At 51.7% G+C, this 17,179-nt stretch overlaps 1 protein-coding gene across 3 annotated transcripts in view; it reads right to left on the reverse strand.

Moving 5' to 3' along the window:
• Positions 1-17,179, reverse strand: part of LMF1 (lipase maturation factor 1) — an 83,488-nt gene that overhangs the window by 25,045 nt on the left and 41,264 nt on the right. For 2 of the 3 annotated variants that reach the window (XM_031447785.2, XM_031447790.2), the window contains 2 exons: positions 16,083-16,231; positions 2,780-2,845 (listed from right to left, as the gene is read on the reverse strand). In XM_031447785.2, coding sequence (XP_031303645.1) covers positions 2,780-2,845; positions 16,083-16,231 — 215 coding nt within the window. The remainder of the gene's footprint in view (positions 1-2,779; positions 2,846-16,082; positions 16,232-17,179) is intronic. The other variant, XM_031447787.2, reaches the window with a different exon arrangement.

Here is a 17,179-nt window from a genome sequence, read left to right on the forward strand (position 1 = left end):
CAGGTTTCAGCAGCAACTTGTGAGCAAACCCTGGGCTACAGGTTACTCCCAACTGCACATAACAGGTGCCCAAGACGCAGCCCACGATGCAGCCACATGCGGGCCACGCCCCGTGGTACCTGCCTCTTGGATGCCATGACGACCGCACCTAGGACTTGATGCCACCTTCAAAAGCTCTCCATGGATGTTATTTCTGTGAGACAAGCATCTCAAGTGTTTCACATAAAAACAGCACATGGTGCTGTCTTTACAAGTCTCAGAAACGACAGTTTGAGAGAATGGAAGGGAATTCTGGGATTCGTCAACTCGTCTTCCTTTGTGATGTGCCAAAGCCCTTGAGAGGTCTGCCAAAGCCCGCCTAGTCCAGGTCCTTGAAATCACTGCCTTGCAAGCCACTTCCCCAGAGTTTTCACAAGCACCTGCCCTACATGGGATACACACAACAGTGGACAGATGGGAGACATGTGGTCGGGGCAGAGGCTCTGAGCATGCGTCCCTCGAACTGCTGTTGTGGACCAAGGGAAACAGGGCCCCGTGGAAGGGAGAAGCAGGGTCCAGCCCATGGGAAGGGGTGGGGAGCATTCCCTGACCAGCATCTGACACCTGCCCTCACAGCCACCAGGCTATGTGGATGTGTTGGGCAGAGTGCTTCCACGGATAGAGGTGGGGCAGGGACAGTGCCTGGACAGTTGGATCTCATGGTCACATCTGCATGGGGGCACCTAGCAGCAAAGGCCACCGAGTCGTAGGTCTGCTGTGGCCAGCAGTGTGGATGGCCAAGAGCGTTATGAAGAAGAGCAGAAGGGCGCTGCATCCCTCCCCCGATCCCAGCTCTCTAAGGTGGGCAGGCTCTCAGAGAGATGACCAGATACAAGCACAGAGCCAACTTCTGGCCCTGTCACAGTTGGGCACGTAGCTCCTGCTCCACGGTCGAGGCTCTGGGGTGGATCCCGACATGCCCTGCAGGTCAGTGGTCCCACGGTGAATGGATACAAAGGCTGCCTCTGTGGGCGAAATGCTGCGGGACTTTACAAGTAACAGGAGTGGAAAGTGATTTATGTCCTGGGTTAAAGGTCAGCTCTGAGTGCAGGACTTCGGAGCAAAACAACAGTGTCACTTGTTTACCTCGTTCACGCACTGGGGGTGGGGGAGAAAGACCAGGCCCAGACCAGCTCCCAGGGACACGGCAGACAGGCCCTCGGAGACCACCCAGCGGCCAGACCGTCTTCACAACCCAGTGACCAGAACACACCCCCTTACAAGCGAGTCGCCAAGGCTTGGGGTCAGGGCTTTCTCATGCAAGTGGTAAGTCCAGCACAGAGGAGTTTTAAGGTATCAATCTGCAGAATCAAAGTACTCCAAAGAGAAAAAGTTCATTCTTGATCAGTCTGCACAGAGAAGAGGCACCTGGGAACACGAGTTTGCTGCTAAGAGCATTTTGTGCATCTTGAAGCTAAGTGGGCGAGATGTAAACCCGCTGGCACGTAAACCACTTTTACTTTTCATCCTTCCTGCAGCGTCTGACAGTGGCCATGTGCCCAGGGGTCTTCCTGGTGCCCTCACTAAGCGGCCGGGACTGGGAACAGCCATGCAGGCAGAGAACGGACAAGGACGGAAGCCATTGGTGCACTGCTCCAAGGGATTCCGACCTGTGCATGCTTGGGTGGCCTGTGTGTCTCAGCCACAACGATGGAGGCCGCCTACCTCTTCTCTCGTGGTGCCTGAGGATCAATGTTCCTTCTGATAGGACAGACTGAATTCACCAAAAACTGCCCTTCAGTTACGATGTTATTGCCCACGGGGAAGAGCCCCTAAGGTGGCTCTCAGGCCTGGGACTCACAGGGATGCCCTCTGTGAGACAGCTGCGAGACTCTGCCAGGTGCCTGGGTGCCACACAGGAGGCAGTGCGATGCCCCCAGACACGGTGCAGCCTCACCCGACCCTTGGTCCAGTTGGTGAAGATGAGAAAGACGGCACAGGCTATGGGCTGCCCACACCCCTCACAGCAGACCTGCCTCCCGCCGCCCCCAGTGCGCTGCCGGGTCCAGGGTGAGTATGGGCCCAGGGCCTGCTTCCTCATTGCCTCTCAGGGTCAGGGTGCTGGGGCTTGGCTCCTGTGACCTCCCGGGGCCTGGTCGTAGTAATATACCTCAAGGACGGCATCCCCGTCAACAGCCAAGTTCAAGGTGAAACAGAAGCACCAGCAAGATGAGAGATGGGCCTGAATGCTCCTCTCACAGAGGCCCCTCCCTGCTGCTCACTTAGGGCTCCTGGTCCTGCCAGTGCAGCCTCCTCTCTCTTCTCACAGGCCCTGCGGTTCCTGTGGCCCCTGCTGCTGGTGGCCACAGACTGGAGTCCAGGTCACCTAGGACAGACCACGTGGCCCAACTGTCTTTGCCCCAGGGGCACAGACAACCTCAAAGGGATAAATCAAGCAGTTCTGCAATCAGCCAAGGGTACGAGAGAGTTCCAGCCCCTACTCCTGACATCAACCCAGTGCCCTCACTCCAGTTCAGTTTACAAAGTGGCTGTTGAAACAAGATTCCACTGAGGAAAGGCTTTTGGTGCTAGAAGGGGCCCACCCCTCCAAACGGCCTCTGAGGGCTGACAACCCCGCCTGACCCAGATGCCATGGGACCCACAACCTCGGTGGCCGACGCCCTGTCTTGCCAGCCCAGCAAACGGGACCCTCTGCAAGCCATCTGTGACCTGACGCCCGCCCGCCCCAGGAGACAGGCCCAGGAGCTGTGGCAGGAGTGTAGGTGGCCACGCCGCTCACCTCATAGTGGAAGTCCATGCAGGTGAGGTCCCGCCAGCACCGATCCCCACGGATCTTGATCAGACCCTGCCAAGGAGACAGAGAGAAGTGTGAGCCACTTCAGAACCAACACGTAAGAGATGCAATGTCACCTGACACCTGACGTGATATGAGACAGAAAGTTTGAATGATGCTTCAGGAAAGGCACCTTCAGGGTGTCTGATGACTAAAAGTAGCCAATGCAGCTCAAAAGAAGCACTGCCTCCTTTCTGTAGAGTCAGTTCCTCCTGTGTTTTCCTTAAAACCTCATTTTTAGACTCTGACCTTCATCACAGTAGTGCAACCGTGAGGCTTTGGAAATGGGCAAATTTGCAAAAGCACAAGAACACAACCTGTCTCACACGTCTGGAGACGCCACCTGAAATGTGGAAGGGACAGCGTCCCAACTGCTAGGGTGACGACAGTTCAGAAGCTCTGGTGGCCTGGGAGAGAACACCCACCAGCTACGGCACAGGAGATCCTGGTGCTCAGGCCCGGGAGGGGCTCAGGGCGCTGCCGTGCTGCCCAGCCCACCGAGAAAGCTGCCGCGGAGAGCAAAGCCTTGCTGAACGGCCCTCAGGCCAGCTTCTCGGGGACCCTGCCGGACTCCCTGCTGTGCAGTGTCCAGGGTGGCCTGGACAGGTGGCCTGGTCTGCAGTCGCAGGGGCACTCTGCTCACGTGCCGGCACGCATCCCCACCCGCCTGCCCTTGGGAATCACAGCTCCACACGATCCCTTCAGAGTCAGAAGCAAACTGCTCCCCGACGGGACCAGACTGGTGCTTGAGATGCAGAGACTCAGCTCTTAACGTCTGTGTCTCATGTGACGGCTGGACTGGAAGGGGAGAAGCTGTGTCCATAACGAAGCAAGCCTGGATGGCAGTGGCTCCCTTGTGGTGCTGGTTTCTGCAACTGCTGCTGCTCCGGGGCAGGTCCCGTGGCTTTAACCCACACACCCGACCAGGCTGTCTGCGGGGAGCCTCCTCACCGGACGCAGCTGACCGCAGCCCGTGACCACGTCTGCACAAAGCACCTCATAGCAACACCAAGACCGGAGTTCGGTTGAAGACCTGGGGTGGCAGCCCCACCAGGCTGGTGCATACAACTGACCTTCCCGCAAGGGAAGGACTTGAGGGTGGTTGAGGGCTCTAATCCGAGTATAGGACAGTGTGGTGGCCATGGAGCCAGCAAGACAGGATGACTGTCCAGGATGTGAGTCACGGCCCTCTCTGGACTCATCTGGAATGTGAAGCCCACAGGATGGGCTGAGGGAGCAGCCAAGACCTCAGGCCTGGGCCCTGCTGGGCTCATGGACACAGCAACACGAAAAGGAGCAGGGATTATGAAACAACAGAGAAGGTGGAGCGGAGTGTGGCAGCCACGCCGGCTTCTACAGTGAGACTGAATGACAGTGTCCCTGCCGTGCACGCAGGCCAGACACGAGGTAACTGTGCAGCCTCCCAGGGGGTTCACAAATACATCCGAAAGAAACTCCACTATTCACTTCCGGGCACTGTGAAGACCCAGGGGCTGTTTCAAAGTTGGTTTTGGAGGGGCCTGCTGCCTATTTCAGCACCACCTCCCTGGGGTCCTGTACATCCTGCGGTGTGGGGCCCAACCCTAGCATCACGGGAGCGCGTGTGCTGAGGCAGACCTGTGCTCCAAGGACCTGAGGGTTGCTGTTTAGAGACTCACAGGATGAATCACTTTGAGAAGTAGAAAGTCACGTCTCCCTGGAAACTGGGTTTGCTTAGCCCACAGAAGTGCCAGAGAAGTGACTTCCAGTTTGAACTCTGCTATATAGTCCCGTCTGTATGAAAACAGCACTTGGGACAATCAAACGTGTCCTGCTGACCTAGATCTGACCAAGCCCCTGCCCTGCTGATGCGGATGAACCGCTGGTTTCTGATGAAAACGCACCTGCCCGTTCGGCAGGGAAACTCAGCTGCTGTCACACGATGCTCCCCTGTGGGTGCAGCTCCGCTCCCTGCATCCTTCAGAATCCGAGAGTGGTACTCTTTGGAGACTCAAACCAGGCAAAGGAGAAAAAAAACAAAATAATTAAAATGTCATTCAAATTCTAAGCTGATATGAGACACTTAAAAATCTGAAACATTCTTTTGGGAGCGGAAGATAATTACATTCCTCCCCATCTATTGATTTCTCCCTACAATGCAGATGTCAGATTTTCCACGGATTTTTTTTTCTTCCAGAGTAAGTGTCAAAGGAACAAAGCCTTCTTTGAGCCTTTTTCAGCCCAAAATTAATTCCAAAAAAATGGCACAGACAGGCCAGCAACACACGAGTGACCTACAGCTGTCCACACAACCCCTGCTCTCCCTGGGGAAGGGAGAGTGCTGGGATGCTGGAACATTCCGGGGCGACCGGGGAGACCTCAGGCCTTATGGGCAGCGTTTGGGGGCAGGTGCCCACGGGATGCAGAGGGGCTTCTCTGAGGCTCACAGGTCCAAGAACACGATTCTTAATATCTCCCATTTGGAAATGAGAGAAAGCAAGGCCCCACGCCACAGGAAGAACATCCATTTCTGTAACACTGCAGCAGTCCCATCACACCTAACTGGGTAGGGGGGGCTCCCAGACCTACAGCTGTGGAAGAGGGGGTGGCCCATGGGGTCCTGCACCAGCACAGGGGCTCCCTCCACAGCACCCCCATTTTGTAGACACCACACCCCGTTCTCTCACTGTCACAGCCTCTGCGTGATCTAGAGATCCTTTCTTCCTGATGCAAACACAAGTGACTAGTCCCATGTTCCTTTTCCACAAAGGACAAGCCTCTTTGACCTGGGGGTGGTGAGCACTAACAAAGGGTTTGCAGGTGCGGGAGGAGTGGTGTTCCACCCCGAAGCAGGCTTGCTGGTCTGGGACGCGCTATCAGCCACGCTGGGTGGGGGCCGGCGCGCCCAGTCCTGTCTGACCCAGCAGCACTCTGCATCTCTCCTCCGAGAGCTGAGCTGGGCCCATGGGACCCCACATGCTCTGTGAGCAGGCGGAGGGGGATCCCACGTCTCTGGGCACAGAGACCACTGTGTGTGAGGCTCACTACTTAGCGCCCCTATCCACGCAGGTGGTGGGCAATGCGTCAGCTACAGGGGATCCTGTGGGCTGAAACACGCAGTCGCTGATACTGTTTGTGTGAAATTTCACTGTGCCCACTCCCCAAATCCGGGAAAGCCTGTGACAGCTGCCATGACATCTGTCTGTGACAGCCCTGCAGGGGCTGTGCCGAGCAGGTGGAAGGGACTGTCGCAGGTCCTTCCTCGCAGCTATTTCAGGCCTCAGGCACGACCGTCCTCGTGCCATGGCTGTTCCGAAACCAGAAAGAACCACAAAGTGGGTGCGCAAGGCAGGGGTTGGGGTGGGGTCCGCTGAGGGCCACAGCTGGGGCCAGAGGTCAGAGCACTGCAGCTGGCGCTCTCCAGAAGTTCCTGGATGCCTTTGCCAGGCTGAGGAAGGATGACAGAGCCCAGCAAGAAAGTCCCTTTCTTTGGTTCTGCCCACGCTAATGCGATAAAGCAAATTAGAATAATCGCTCTCATCCCAGGACTGGGCTGGCTCATCAAGGAAGTGGCAGCGACGCCCACTTGACTGTGGTCTTGGTGGGGCACGTCGCATTCCAACACCGATTTAATTACGTTAATTAGATTTTACTGCAGGCACTGACTCTGAGAAAAACCCCCGACTGGAAGCCTCCTTTTCCTTTTTACTTAGCTCCTTCTCCTCGCTAACGGTGTCTGGCCTCCTTTGCTCACCTTTCAGCACCAGTGGCTGGAGCATCTCCAGGACCGACATGCCAGTGTGGAAACTGCTTTAAAGGAGTTCACCCACTCGGAGCAGTCCAGGCCTCCGAGGGAAAGCACAGGACCCAAACGCAGACTCCATGGGCTTCCTGGTGGCAGCCTTGATTCAGCCAGGAATTCTTCCCAGCAGAAGAAGAGAGACTCCGTGGGCCCAGCCCGAGGTCCCAACAAAAATGGGTACAGGTCTGGACAAAAAGAGGGGTGCCTGCTCTCCAGCGGGGCTCCAAGGGCTGCAGTGAATTACGACCCACCTGCTCCTCATCCTCAAGGTGTCTGGAGTTCAATGGGCTGCATCTCACAGCGATCCTCGTGTGAAAAAGCAAACTCATGATGGCTGAGCTACAAGTCACGTGAAACAAAACACTCCCGTCTTAAATGTTCAGTTCCATGTGTTCTCACGGTTGTGCACAAGCAGGAATCCACCCAAAACAGGACACAGGCTTACGCCCCACAGGACATTCCCCATGGCCACTTCCATACCCGCTGGCCAGGAGGCCATCAAGGCCTGCCCCCACCTCCACTCTGTCCCTGGATCTGGCTGCCCTGGGGTATCACACACAGGGGCCGGTGCCCTGTGGGCTTTGGGTCCGTCTGCACTGCTGCCTTGGGGGCTGGACCCCTCTCCTGGCAGAGTGCTGTCCCTTGAGTGAATGCACCACAGGCTACCTGTCCTGTAGATGGACACCGGGTTGGTTCCCAGGGCTTCTGTTTGGGCAGGGCTGCTGGGGACATGTGTGGACAGGCCTCCGTGTGGACATGGGTTTTCACTTCCCAGGAGTGGGAGACGGGCTCACAGGCAGGTGCAGGTCTCGCCTTGTGGGAAACTGGCCAGTGGCTGTTCAGCGTGGCTGCAGCACCCTACACCCTGCCAAGGAACACACCTACGAGGAATCTTGCCACCCGCAGGCGCACCGACTCAGCGTGCTGACATCAGGGTTTCACACTCAGCCCCTCTTGGGCCAACACAGCTTTCCCATCCTCATCGTTGCTCCTGTCCCTTCACTGGTGAGTATGTCCAAGGCCCACACCTGCCTTCCTATTGTGTTGTGCATGCTCTTAAGGTTAGTTTTTGGTCGAACCTCTGCACTGCAAATGTTTCCCAATCTGTGGTTTGCCTATTCCTTTTCTTCTTTCTTTTTTTTTTTTTTTTCATTTTTCAGTTTTACTAGGTAGAATTGTTAACAATTTCATTGCACATATACAATATATTGCATGTAAATACATATATACAATACACTGCACTTTTTTTTTAGTTTACATATATGTACTAATTGTTTCTAAGAACAGATTAGGGCTTTAGCTTTTTAAACTTACATAGTTACCAAAGGAATAAAGCCAACTACAAAATAAGAATCAACAGAATGTGGTAATACAATCATAAAGGACAGTCAAATGTGCTTACATATATTCAAGAAATTAATCATCTAAGTTATAAATAATAAGTAGTTCATTTGTGTCCTTTTTTTTTTGGTTCCACGTGTAAATGATATCATATGGCATTTTTCTTTCTTTTTCTGGCCCACTTCACTTAGAATGACGATCTCCAAGTCCATCTATGTTTCTGCAAATGGCATTATTTTATTCTTTTTTATGGCTGAGTAGTATTTCATTGTGCATATGTATGTGTGTGTGTGTGTGTGTGTGTACACCACATCTTTATCCAGTCATCTGTTGATGGATATTTGGGTTGTTTCTCTGTCTTGGCTATTGTAAGCCTATTCCTTTTTTTAATGGTGTATTTTGATGATGGAAAAATTTAATATCAATGAAGTATAATTTATCAATTCTTTTTCTTAATGGTTAGTGCTTTTTTGTGCCCCATCCAAGAAATCTTTGTCTAACCCATGGTAATTACCTATGGTATCTTCGAAAAACTTTACAACTCTGGCTTTTATGTTTGTAAAAAAACAAAAAACAAAAAACAAAAAAACTTTTCTTGCCCCATTGATTTAGCCAAGCCCCTTCATTGAAAATCAATCAACTACGAATGTGGGTCTATTTCTGGGAGAGATTCTTTTATGTTTTCTGCTAAGAAATTTTGGTTTTGCTTTTATGTTTAGGTCCATGATCTACCTCAAATTAGAGTCTGGTATAGATGAAATAGCAGCCAAAGCTCATTTTATTCTTCTACACAGACACCCAGTTATTTCAGCACTATTTGTAAAAAATGACTCTTCTTTTTCCATTGACTTGACTTGGTACCTTGGTTGAATATCAAATGACAGTAGAGGTTTGGTCTATTTCTGGTCTCTATTTTCTACTGACCAATGTTTGTAGTTCAGATCAACACCAGACTTCAGTTTTAAATTAAGCTGTAAGATCAGGAAGTGTAAGTCCTCTAACTTTGTTCTTTTTCAAGAGTCTTCTCTTGTCTATGTAAATTTTGGAATCAGCCTGTCAATTCTCACCAAAGAAGATCACTGGGAGTTTGATAGGAGTTATCTTGAATCTCTATATAAAAATATGGGTGAAAGAAATATCTTACCATAATATGGTACATCTGTTTATCATGTAGGTCTTTTAAATTCATTATCAGCAATGCTTTACTGTTTTAATGTATGTCTCATACATCCTTAATCAGATTTATTATGAGGTATTTGAGGGGTTTTGATGCAATGGCAGGTAGTATTTTGAAAATTTTATTTTCTAATGACTTAGTAGTACATGAAGTACCATTTACATTTTGCATTAACCTTGTATCCAGCAACTTGCTAAATTCATGTATTCACTTTAGAAGTTGCTTTTCAGATTCCACTAGGTTTTCTATATGCATAATCAAGTCTGTGAATAAGTTTCATTTCTTCTTTCGCAATCTTTACACGTTTATTTCTTTTTCTTGTTCTACTGCACTAAGACTTTCTAATACTGTGCTGAAGAGCAGCAGCAAAACAGGCATTGGGCCTGTTTCTAATTGCATGCGAATGCTTTCAGTCTCTCGCCATTCTGGAAGTCTCTGACAGAAGTTTGACTTGGTGCTGCACTGTACCATTTGCTTTTTGCATCTGTTGAGATGATAAATTGGTTCTTCATCTTTATTCTGTTGCTGTAGTGAACTGCATGCATTGATTTTCAAATATTAAACCGACCTTGCATTCCTGTGATAACTGATGTCTTTTTTGATTGCCAGGTTTGATTGGCCAATATTTTGCTAAGGGTTTCTATACCTCTGCTCATGAGGAACACTAGTGTCCACTTTCCTTTCTGTACTGTCCTCGTCAGGTTTTGGTATCACTCTTACACTGGTCACACAACACAATCTGGAAAGTGTTCCCGCCTCTGCTATGTTCCAAAAGAGTTTGTGTAGGTTTGCTGTTATTTCCTCTAAATGTTCAATAGATTTCACTGGTGAAGCCATCTGGGCCTACACTTTCTTTCTGGAATGGGCTTTGATTACAAATTCGATTTATTTACCAGATATGGAGCCATTTCAATTTCCTGTTTCCTTCTGTCTCAGTTTTGGTAAGCTGCATTTGTCAAGGAATTTGTCCATTTCACCTAAGCTGTCATATTTATTGGCCCAAAGCTTTCTTAATATTCCAGGTGACTTTGCAGCAGGATCTCAGTTATCTGAAGACCCTGTTTCCTCACAGCGCCCTTCAACACAGCCTGGCCGTGGCTCCCAGGCCTACTGAAATCTGACCTGAACAAGGCAGGTCCTGTAGGTCTGTATTTCCTCTAGCTGCACACAAGGAGTGTCAGGGCCCCATGGGGTGTGTAGGAGGTGTGAGCACACAGAGCTGTGGGCAGCACAGGTGGTCAGCAACCCTGCTGATGAGGGAGAAGGGACTTGAGGCCGCTGTAGCTTGCAGGTTACATGGAGGTTCACCAAGGTGTGAACAGGAACACACACCTTCGTGCCACCTCAGGGGGCTCGCAAGCTCATCCTCATGCCTGACTCTCCAGACCCTCCTCTTGTGCTGCCTCCCCTCCATTCACTTCTGCCCTGCGCCCGCAGGAAGGCACAGGTGAGGACCCTGTGCAGACCTGCGCCTCTGCTCCAAGGAAGGAAGGGGGAGGGCTCACTTGGGCCATGCCAGCCCTCGATGCAATGCGAGGAAGAAGGGGTAGCAGGGCCTGGTCCGCTTTCTCCCACCAAGAACTCGCTGCTCGCAGCCTGGCCTCAGGACACCCAATGCACAGAACCACCTGCACGTCCCTCAGGCCCCAGCTGAGGCCTGGAGCCACACAGACGGAGCACTTGAATTCCAGTTCCAGTTCCAATTATGCCAATGTGGGGTGACCACCCTGGCCCTCTACATCAATGGGAACAAATAACTAAAATTCCAGTTCCAGTTCCAATTATGCCAATGTGGGGTGACCACCCTGGCCCTCTACATCAATGGGAACAAATAACTAAACGAGAGGAAGCAAGACGTCCCATCACTCAGCGCAGGTGGCGGTCAGCATGGGTGGGCAGCCGCGCCTGAGGGGCTGTCTTGAGTTGCAGCATCTGGCTGGGCTGATGGTCTTTCCAGGGCTTGAAGGCACATGGTGTTTGTCTGGTGCTCAGTGGAGGAAAATCCAGCTTAGTGGGGTCTGCATGTCTCTGCTCTTTGTAGGGCTGATGGGCCATCACCTGAGGCTCCCCCTGCTGTGACCTCTTGTGAGGTTTCAGGAAATAACTTACGTCCTGCCCTGAAACACGTGACTTCTGTGGGACCCTCACCCCACTGCCCTGAGAATTTCCAAATTCCCCTAATCAACCCACACCCCATATCCCAGAGGTGACAGTTTCCCTGGCTTTGCTGGTTCCAGAACCTCCCATACAAGGACTCATAGGGACACCCTTCCGTGGCTGGCTCCTCTCACTCACAGCGATGCCTGAGGGATCAGCACTGGGTCCCCGTCCTGCTGGCTGGTTTGCTTCTGGGGAACTTGGCACGGGCTAACCCCACCCTCCTGCTGGTGGACTGGTTGGTTGGGGTCTGTCTGCCCCATGTCGACACTCAGCACCCGCTGGTGGAAAGACTTTTCCTTCTCAGTTGAACTGACTTGCTGTCTTGTCTGTGATTTCAGTGTGGGACTTTTTCCAGACTCTGACTCACTCCACTGACACCACTCTTAGCCTTATGCCTCCCCAGCCACCTCGATGGCTGTGTCTTCTGGAAAGTCCTGGATCCAGCTGTGTGACACCCACAACATTACTCTCATTCAAGACTGTTCTGACTTTTCTAGGTCCTGGGCATTTCCACGTACACCTAAGAATCAGTTCATCAATTTCTAAAAAGAAATCCCTTCTAGATTATGTTTGGGGCTGCATGAAATCTACACATCAGTCTGGGGACAATTAGCTGTTAAGCAGTAATGAGACTGCTGATCATGAACATGGACAATCCATCTGTACAGGTCCTCGCTACCTCCTCCCAGCAAGAGCACACGTGGCACACTTCTGTGAAACTTCCCTAAGTATTTCATGGTTGTGGGTGTTTTTAGTGCTACATTTTAAAATTTCATTTTCTGACAGATTTTGCTAGCATGTGGAAATATACTGATTTTGTACACTGGCCTTGTAGTCGTGCACTCCAGTTAATTTCACTCACTAGTTCTACCGACGCTTGTGATCTTCCACATACAGGATCTTTTCGTCTGTGAACACAGATGACTTTACTTCTTCCATTCCAATCTTCAGGGCTTTTATAACTTTTCCTTGCATTACTGCATAAGCTAAGATCTTCAACACACTGTCAACTAGGCAGGAGGAAGGTAGACATCACAGCCCTGTTCCCAGACTTACAGGAAAAATGTTCAATCTTTCACCATTTACTAAGACATTAGCTGTAGGTAGTTTATATAGTCACCTTTCATCAGGTTGAAGAAGTTTCCTTCTATTCTGAGTTTGCTGAGAATTTTCTTTGTTAATTATGAATAAGTATTTAATTCTGTCTAATGTTTTTTCTACATCGATTGAGATGATCATATCATTTTATATCTTTTTTCCTTAAATCTGGTAACTTGGTGAATTACATCTATTCAGTTATACCCAACCAATCTTGTATTCTGGGAAAAAAATCCCACAAGGTCTTGACTGATTATACTTTTCATGTACTCTGGATTCATTTGCTAATAATTCCTTAAGAATTTTTTGGTTGTGCTCTTGAAAAATATTTCTCTGTAATCATCCTTTCTTGAAATATCCTTGTCTTCACTGGCCTCTGAAAACTAAGCGGGAGTGGTTCCCTCTCTCGTGTTCTCAATGAGTATGTGTCGGATTTGCATCGTTTTTCCTTAAATATTTTATAAACCCTCATCAGTGACATCATCTGGGCCTGGAGTTTTCTCAGTGGGAGGTACTTTCTGTTTGTTTTAATGACTCGGTTTATAAAATGAGTCCGCTTTTCTGCCCCTTCTGTGTCAGTGTTGGCAATCTACATCTACGTTCCTCTAATTGCCTCCTTCATGTGCTTAAAGTTGCTCACACTATTTCTCTTTAACTTTTTATCACTTCAGTTCTACTAAGCCACCAACCCCATTTGGATTTCACCAGCTTCCCAGTAGCATCCTTTCTATGAACCAGTGACAACCCAGGGTGATGACACTTAGCAGCCGTGCTCCCTGGCTGACAGCCCCTCAGGCAGTAACAAAATGCTTAACTTTATGACACTTGAGAACACCCATCAGAATGTTTGAAGGATGTCCCTCAACTGATGTTTTCTCACAATTAGATCAGAGGATGCATTTTTGTGACAGAAGTGATGCTGTGTTCCCGGAGATCTTTCTCTGCACCAATACCTCCTCTCTGTACTCTGCCCCCCGCCTCCAGCAGGAAGTCCTCCAGCCTTCCATCACCTTGACTGCCTCCACTTGGCAAGGTCCCCTGGCCCCCAGGCAGTCCAGGGCTCAGCTCAAGTGTTTCCCTCTGGACCCCCATCCCACCCTGTCTGTTGTCTGGTGTGAAAACAGCTGCATTACCACTGTGTCCAGTTTCCAGCTGCTTCCAAAGAAAGGTCACCTGGTGCCATCTCTTCAGAAGAGCTGAGCTCACAGAGGCCCTACAGATGGGGTGGGGAGGCCGCACTGACTCTACCCTGGGCATCTGGAGGACCAGGCCATCCACGGGCACAGTGGCCAGGAGGGCAGCTTCCTTTCTTTCTGCTCGACACCTCCACCTGCATGGCCCGGGATCCCCTCTGAAGCTTGAGGCTGAGCTCTGAAAGAGCCCATCTGTCCTTCAGGGGATGTGAGCCACCACCAGACCACAAATCAGCAGCAGGCCTAAACAGCCAGGACAGCCTGGCTGAGCAGCAGGTCAGGCCTGGCGGCGTGTCACAGGCAGCATCACACTTGCCAGGTCTGCTCACCATCTGTGGATGGACGTCCTGCTGCCGTCACTCCTTTTTATCAAGTCACCTCTATTCCTCTGCTTTCCAACGAAGGAAGATTAATAATATCCAACATGCAGACTGAATCGAGTAATTACACCTTTTAGTGCACCTGATAATTTTTCACCCAGCTGGCGCTAATAGTCAATCAAAACGCCATAAAAGGTGCTTTAGAACATGCTAATGACTTGCCGCCTCTGGGAGGCATGTGGGAGTTTGTGCTCCGCACAGTCTGACAGCTCTGTCACCCAGTGCTCTGCACCCAGCGGGCTGGTGTGCTGCTGGGGCCTCGCCTTATGTGTCCCACCCAACGATGCTGCTCTTCCAGCGGGGTCCCCGAGAAAGTTCTCTGAAACACTGCTGTTTAAAGCTCTCTGACAGAGAATCCAAAATTAAATCCTAGACAGACGAGGAACTGCACACTGCTAAGAAGATCTGTACGGCGACGAGACAGCTCACAGGTTCAATGTTTCATTAAAGGGAGCCATGAAAACAACTCCTATCTTCCTCACTAAATGGGAAAGAGAGTTTAGAGAAAGCATCACACTTTACTGTGGAATCTGGACCTCAGATCACCCGACATGGTACTTCCAAGTATGTACAGCTGCTCACACCCTACTGGGTCGGGAACCTTGCCAACTAGGCCAGTCCCTGATGGTGAGCTCTCCAACCACCATGCACACCTGTCCACCCCTCCTGCTGGTGCTGCCGCTGCCCTACACAGAGCTTGTCCCTCTGCACCCTAGCTGTCTGCAGCGTCCCTGGAGCCCTGGCCATATGGCACAGACGCAACAGTTAACCGAACCACGGCATGACAGCCAATGCCCTGGGTGAAGGGAAGCCCAGGAGCATGGGTGCTGGCAGAACTGATGGGAATGGGAGGCCCCTAGAGGACGCCCGACCTGCTCGAGGACCGGTGTGTCCCCTCCATGGGGCAGAGGCCATCAACTGCGAGCTGAGAGTTGGCACCGGCCAGGAAGCAGGCATGATGGGGGCAGCAAGACAAGCTCCCATGGGCCAAAGCAAAGACAGGGGATCAGATACAGACAGCAGCAGAGGATATGACAGTGTCGGGGGGACAGGGATCCAATGTCACATACAGAAGCCTGGAGTAAATGGGACATCTGATGAGGAAGGGACGGCCTGTAATTTAGTAAGTAGCCCTTATTAATCACACAGTGAAAAAAAGCAACTTCCCAGGAGGACCAGCTGGGCCTGCCTGAGTTGTGACAGGACAGTTGGACGCTGCCCCCGAGGGGAGAGTGAGAAGGGCCTCCTGCTGGTCGGGACACCTCGGACGCCAGCGTCGGCCCTGGACAGGGATGCCAGCGGGTAGTTGGTCAGGAGCTCACCCACTGCACTGTGCCCTGCTCTTCCACAGGCTTGGGGCTATTCTTCCCAAGAACAACTTACAGCAACAGATAAAAGAAATGAGTATTTTATACTGATCCTAGTGTAAAAGTCAGGATCCTACAAATGAAGAGCAGAGGTGGGAGAAAATGTGCACAGTCACCAAGCCCTTTGCCTAGCGAAGCGCCTCACTCCTGATTTCAAGGTGATGTTTCTGAAAACTTGAAGGTGCAGTCAAAAGCGAGACGTGCATCTTCCAAGGCTGCTTGAATGTGGGAGCTGTGAAGCCTGGTCCCAGGGCCCAGGAGGAGGGTGTGAGGGGAAGAGGCTGAGCTGCCCCGAGCCCAGACAGCTGAGCACCTGGCCTTTAGGAGAGACGCCCCGACCACATGGTGAGGGGTCCGGGAGAAAAGACTCAGCCAGCAGAGGAACAGACAGAAAGGTGTGAGGCCACTCTGGGGTGGGGTCACAGACGATGTCATCTCCTGACCTGTTAACACGCATATCGATGTTTCAGACACTCCACACACCAGAGGAGGGCTGGCAGGGACAGGGCAACTGGGGGGCCCTCCTGCCAGTGTCCCCACGAAATGACTTGAGTCCTGGTTGTTTCCCACAGAAAAGGTCTGGGCTAAGGGCCAGAGGGGCCAGTGGAACATCAAGTGCTCAAAAATAGGCCTCGGACATCACGGAAGCTGCAGAAAGGGCACCACTGGCCTGGCCGGCGGGAGGACAGCAAGGCAGTGACTCGTTTCTAGAACATTTCCCTCCAAATATGAAAAACAGAGGTTCTACTTACCGCTCCGAGCATGATTCTGAAAATCAGCCACCGAAAGCCCCAGAGGACGATGCGGGACGTGGGGGTCCCCCTGGGCAATGGGGACAGAGTCCAGAGAGGGCACAGGAAGATTCCCAGGAAGCCTGTTTCCAGAAGCTGGGACTCCCATCCTAAAATGAGGAAGAGAGCATGACAGACACATGAGCAGCAGCCGGACACTTCCACAACAGCACCAAACTCAGCTTAACCCACAACCCTTAACACAGGACAGTCAGCGACCAAGCCACAGCGCCCAGTGAGCCCCGCAGCTCAGACCACAGGTGCTCTTGCAGAGTGCCCCCCAGAAGCGGCCCGGCCCAACCCTGAGGATTCATCAGGGTGGACACAGGCACTGAGGAGGCTGGATGACCTGGACGGGAGGTTCTGAGCACAGAGCAGGCTGTGGCCCAGGGGGCAGGGGAAGCAGGTGCAGGTGTGGAGCCAAATGTGCACAGTCACCAAGCCCTTTGCCTAGCGAAGCGCCTCACTCCTAGCGAAGCCGCCCCGCCTGCCCCGCCCAGGCTCTGCTGGACGTGGGGGGCCAGTCATGCCCCTTGCTGGGAAGTGCACGTGAGGAACACTGAGCTCTCGCCCCCACGTGGAGACGCCCCTCACACCGCAACACCTGGAACACGGAGCTGGTCTCAGGCCGTGTCAAGCCGCCTTGGAAGGAGCCTGCACAACCTCCTCTCACTCCCATACTGACGAACCTCAAAAACATTCTGGTATGTCAAAGACACTTCAGACAATGGCACACACTACGGTTCTATGGATGGAGGTTCCAGAACAAGCTGCACCGATGCAGGTGGAAGAAATTGGAACATGGCTGCCTGGGGCAGGCGGGGGGTGGTGTCTGCACCCTCAGTGGGGGTGCACTGGCCAGGACTCACCAAAGATACCCTCAGGTCTGTGCATTTCAGTGTTTAGGGCTGGATGTACAAATTTTGACATCTGCAACTTACTCTGAGATGCAGCGAATGCTGAGATGGGGAATGAGCAGACACGTGAGAAGCCGGTAGGGCAAAGGACCAGCCTCACAGGATGTAGGTGGTAGTTTGTGGGTTTTCACTGTACAACTA

This window comes from Camelus dromedarius, chromosome 24, assembly GCF_036321535.1.
Source record: "Camelus dromedarius isolate mCamDro1 chromosome 24, mCamDro1.pat, whole genome shotgun sequence".
Classification (NCBI taxonomy): Eukaryota; Metazoa; Chordata; class Mammalia; order Artiodactyla; family Camelidae; genus Camelus; species Camelus dromedarius.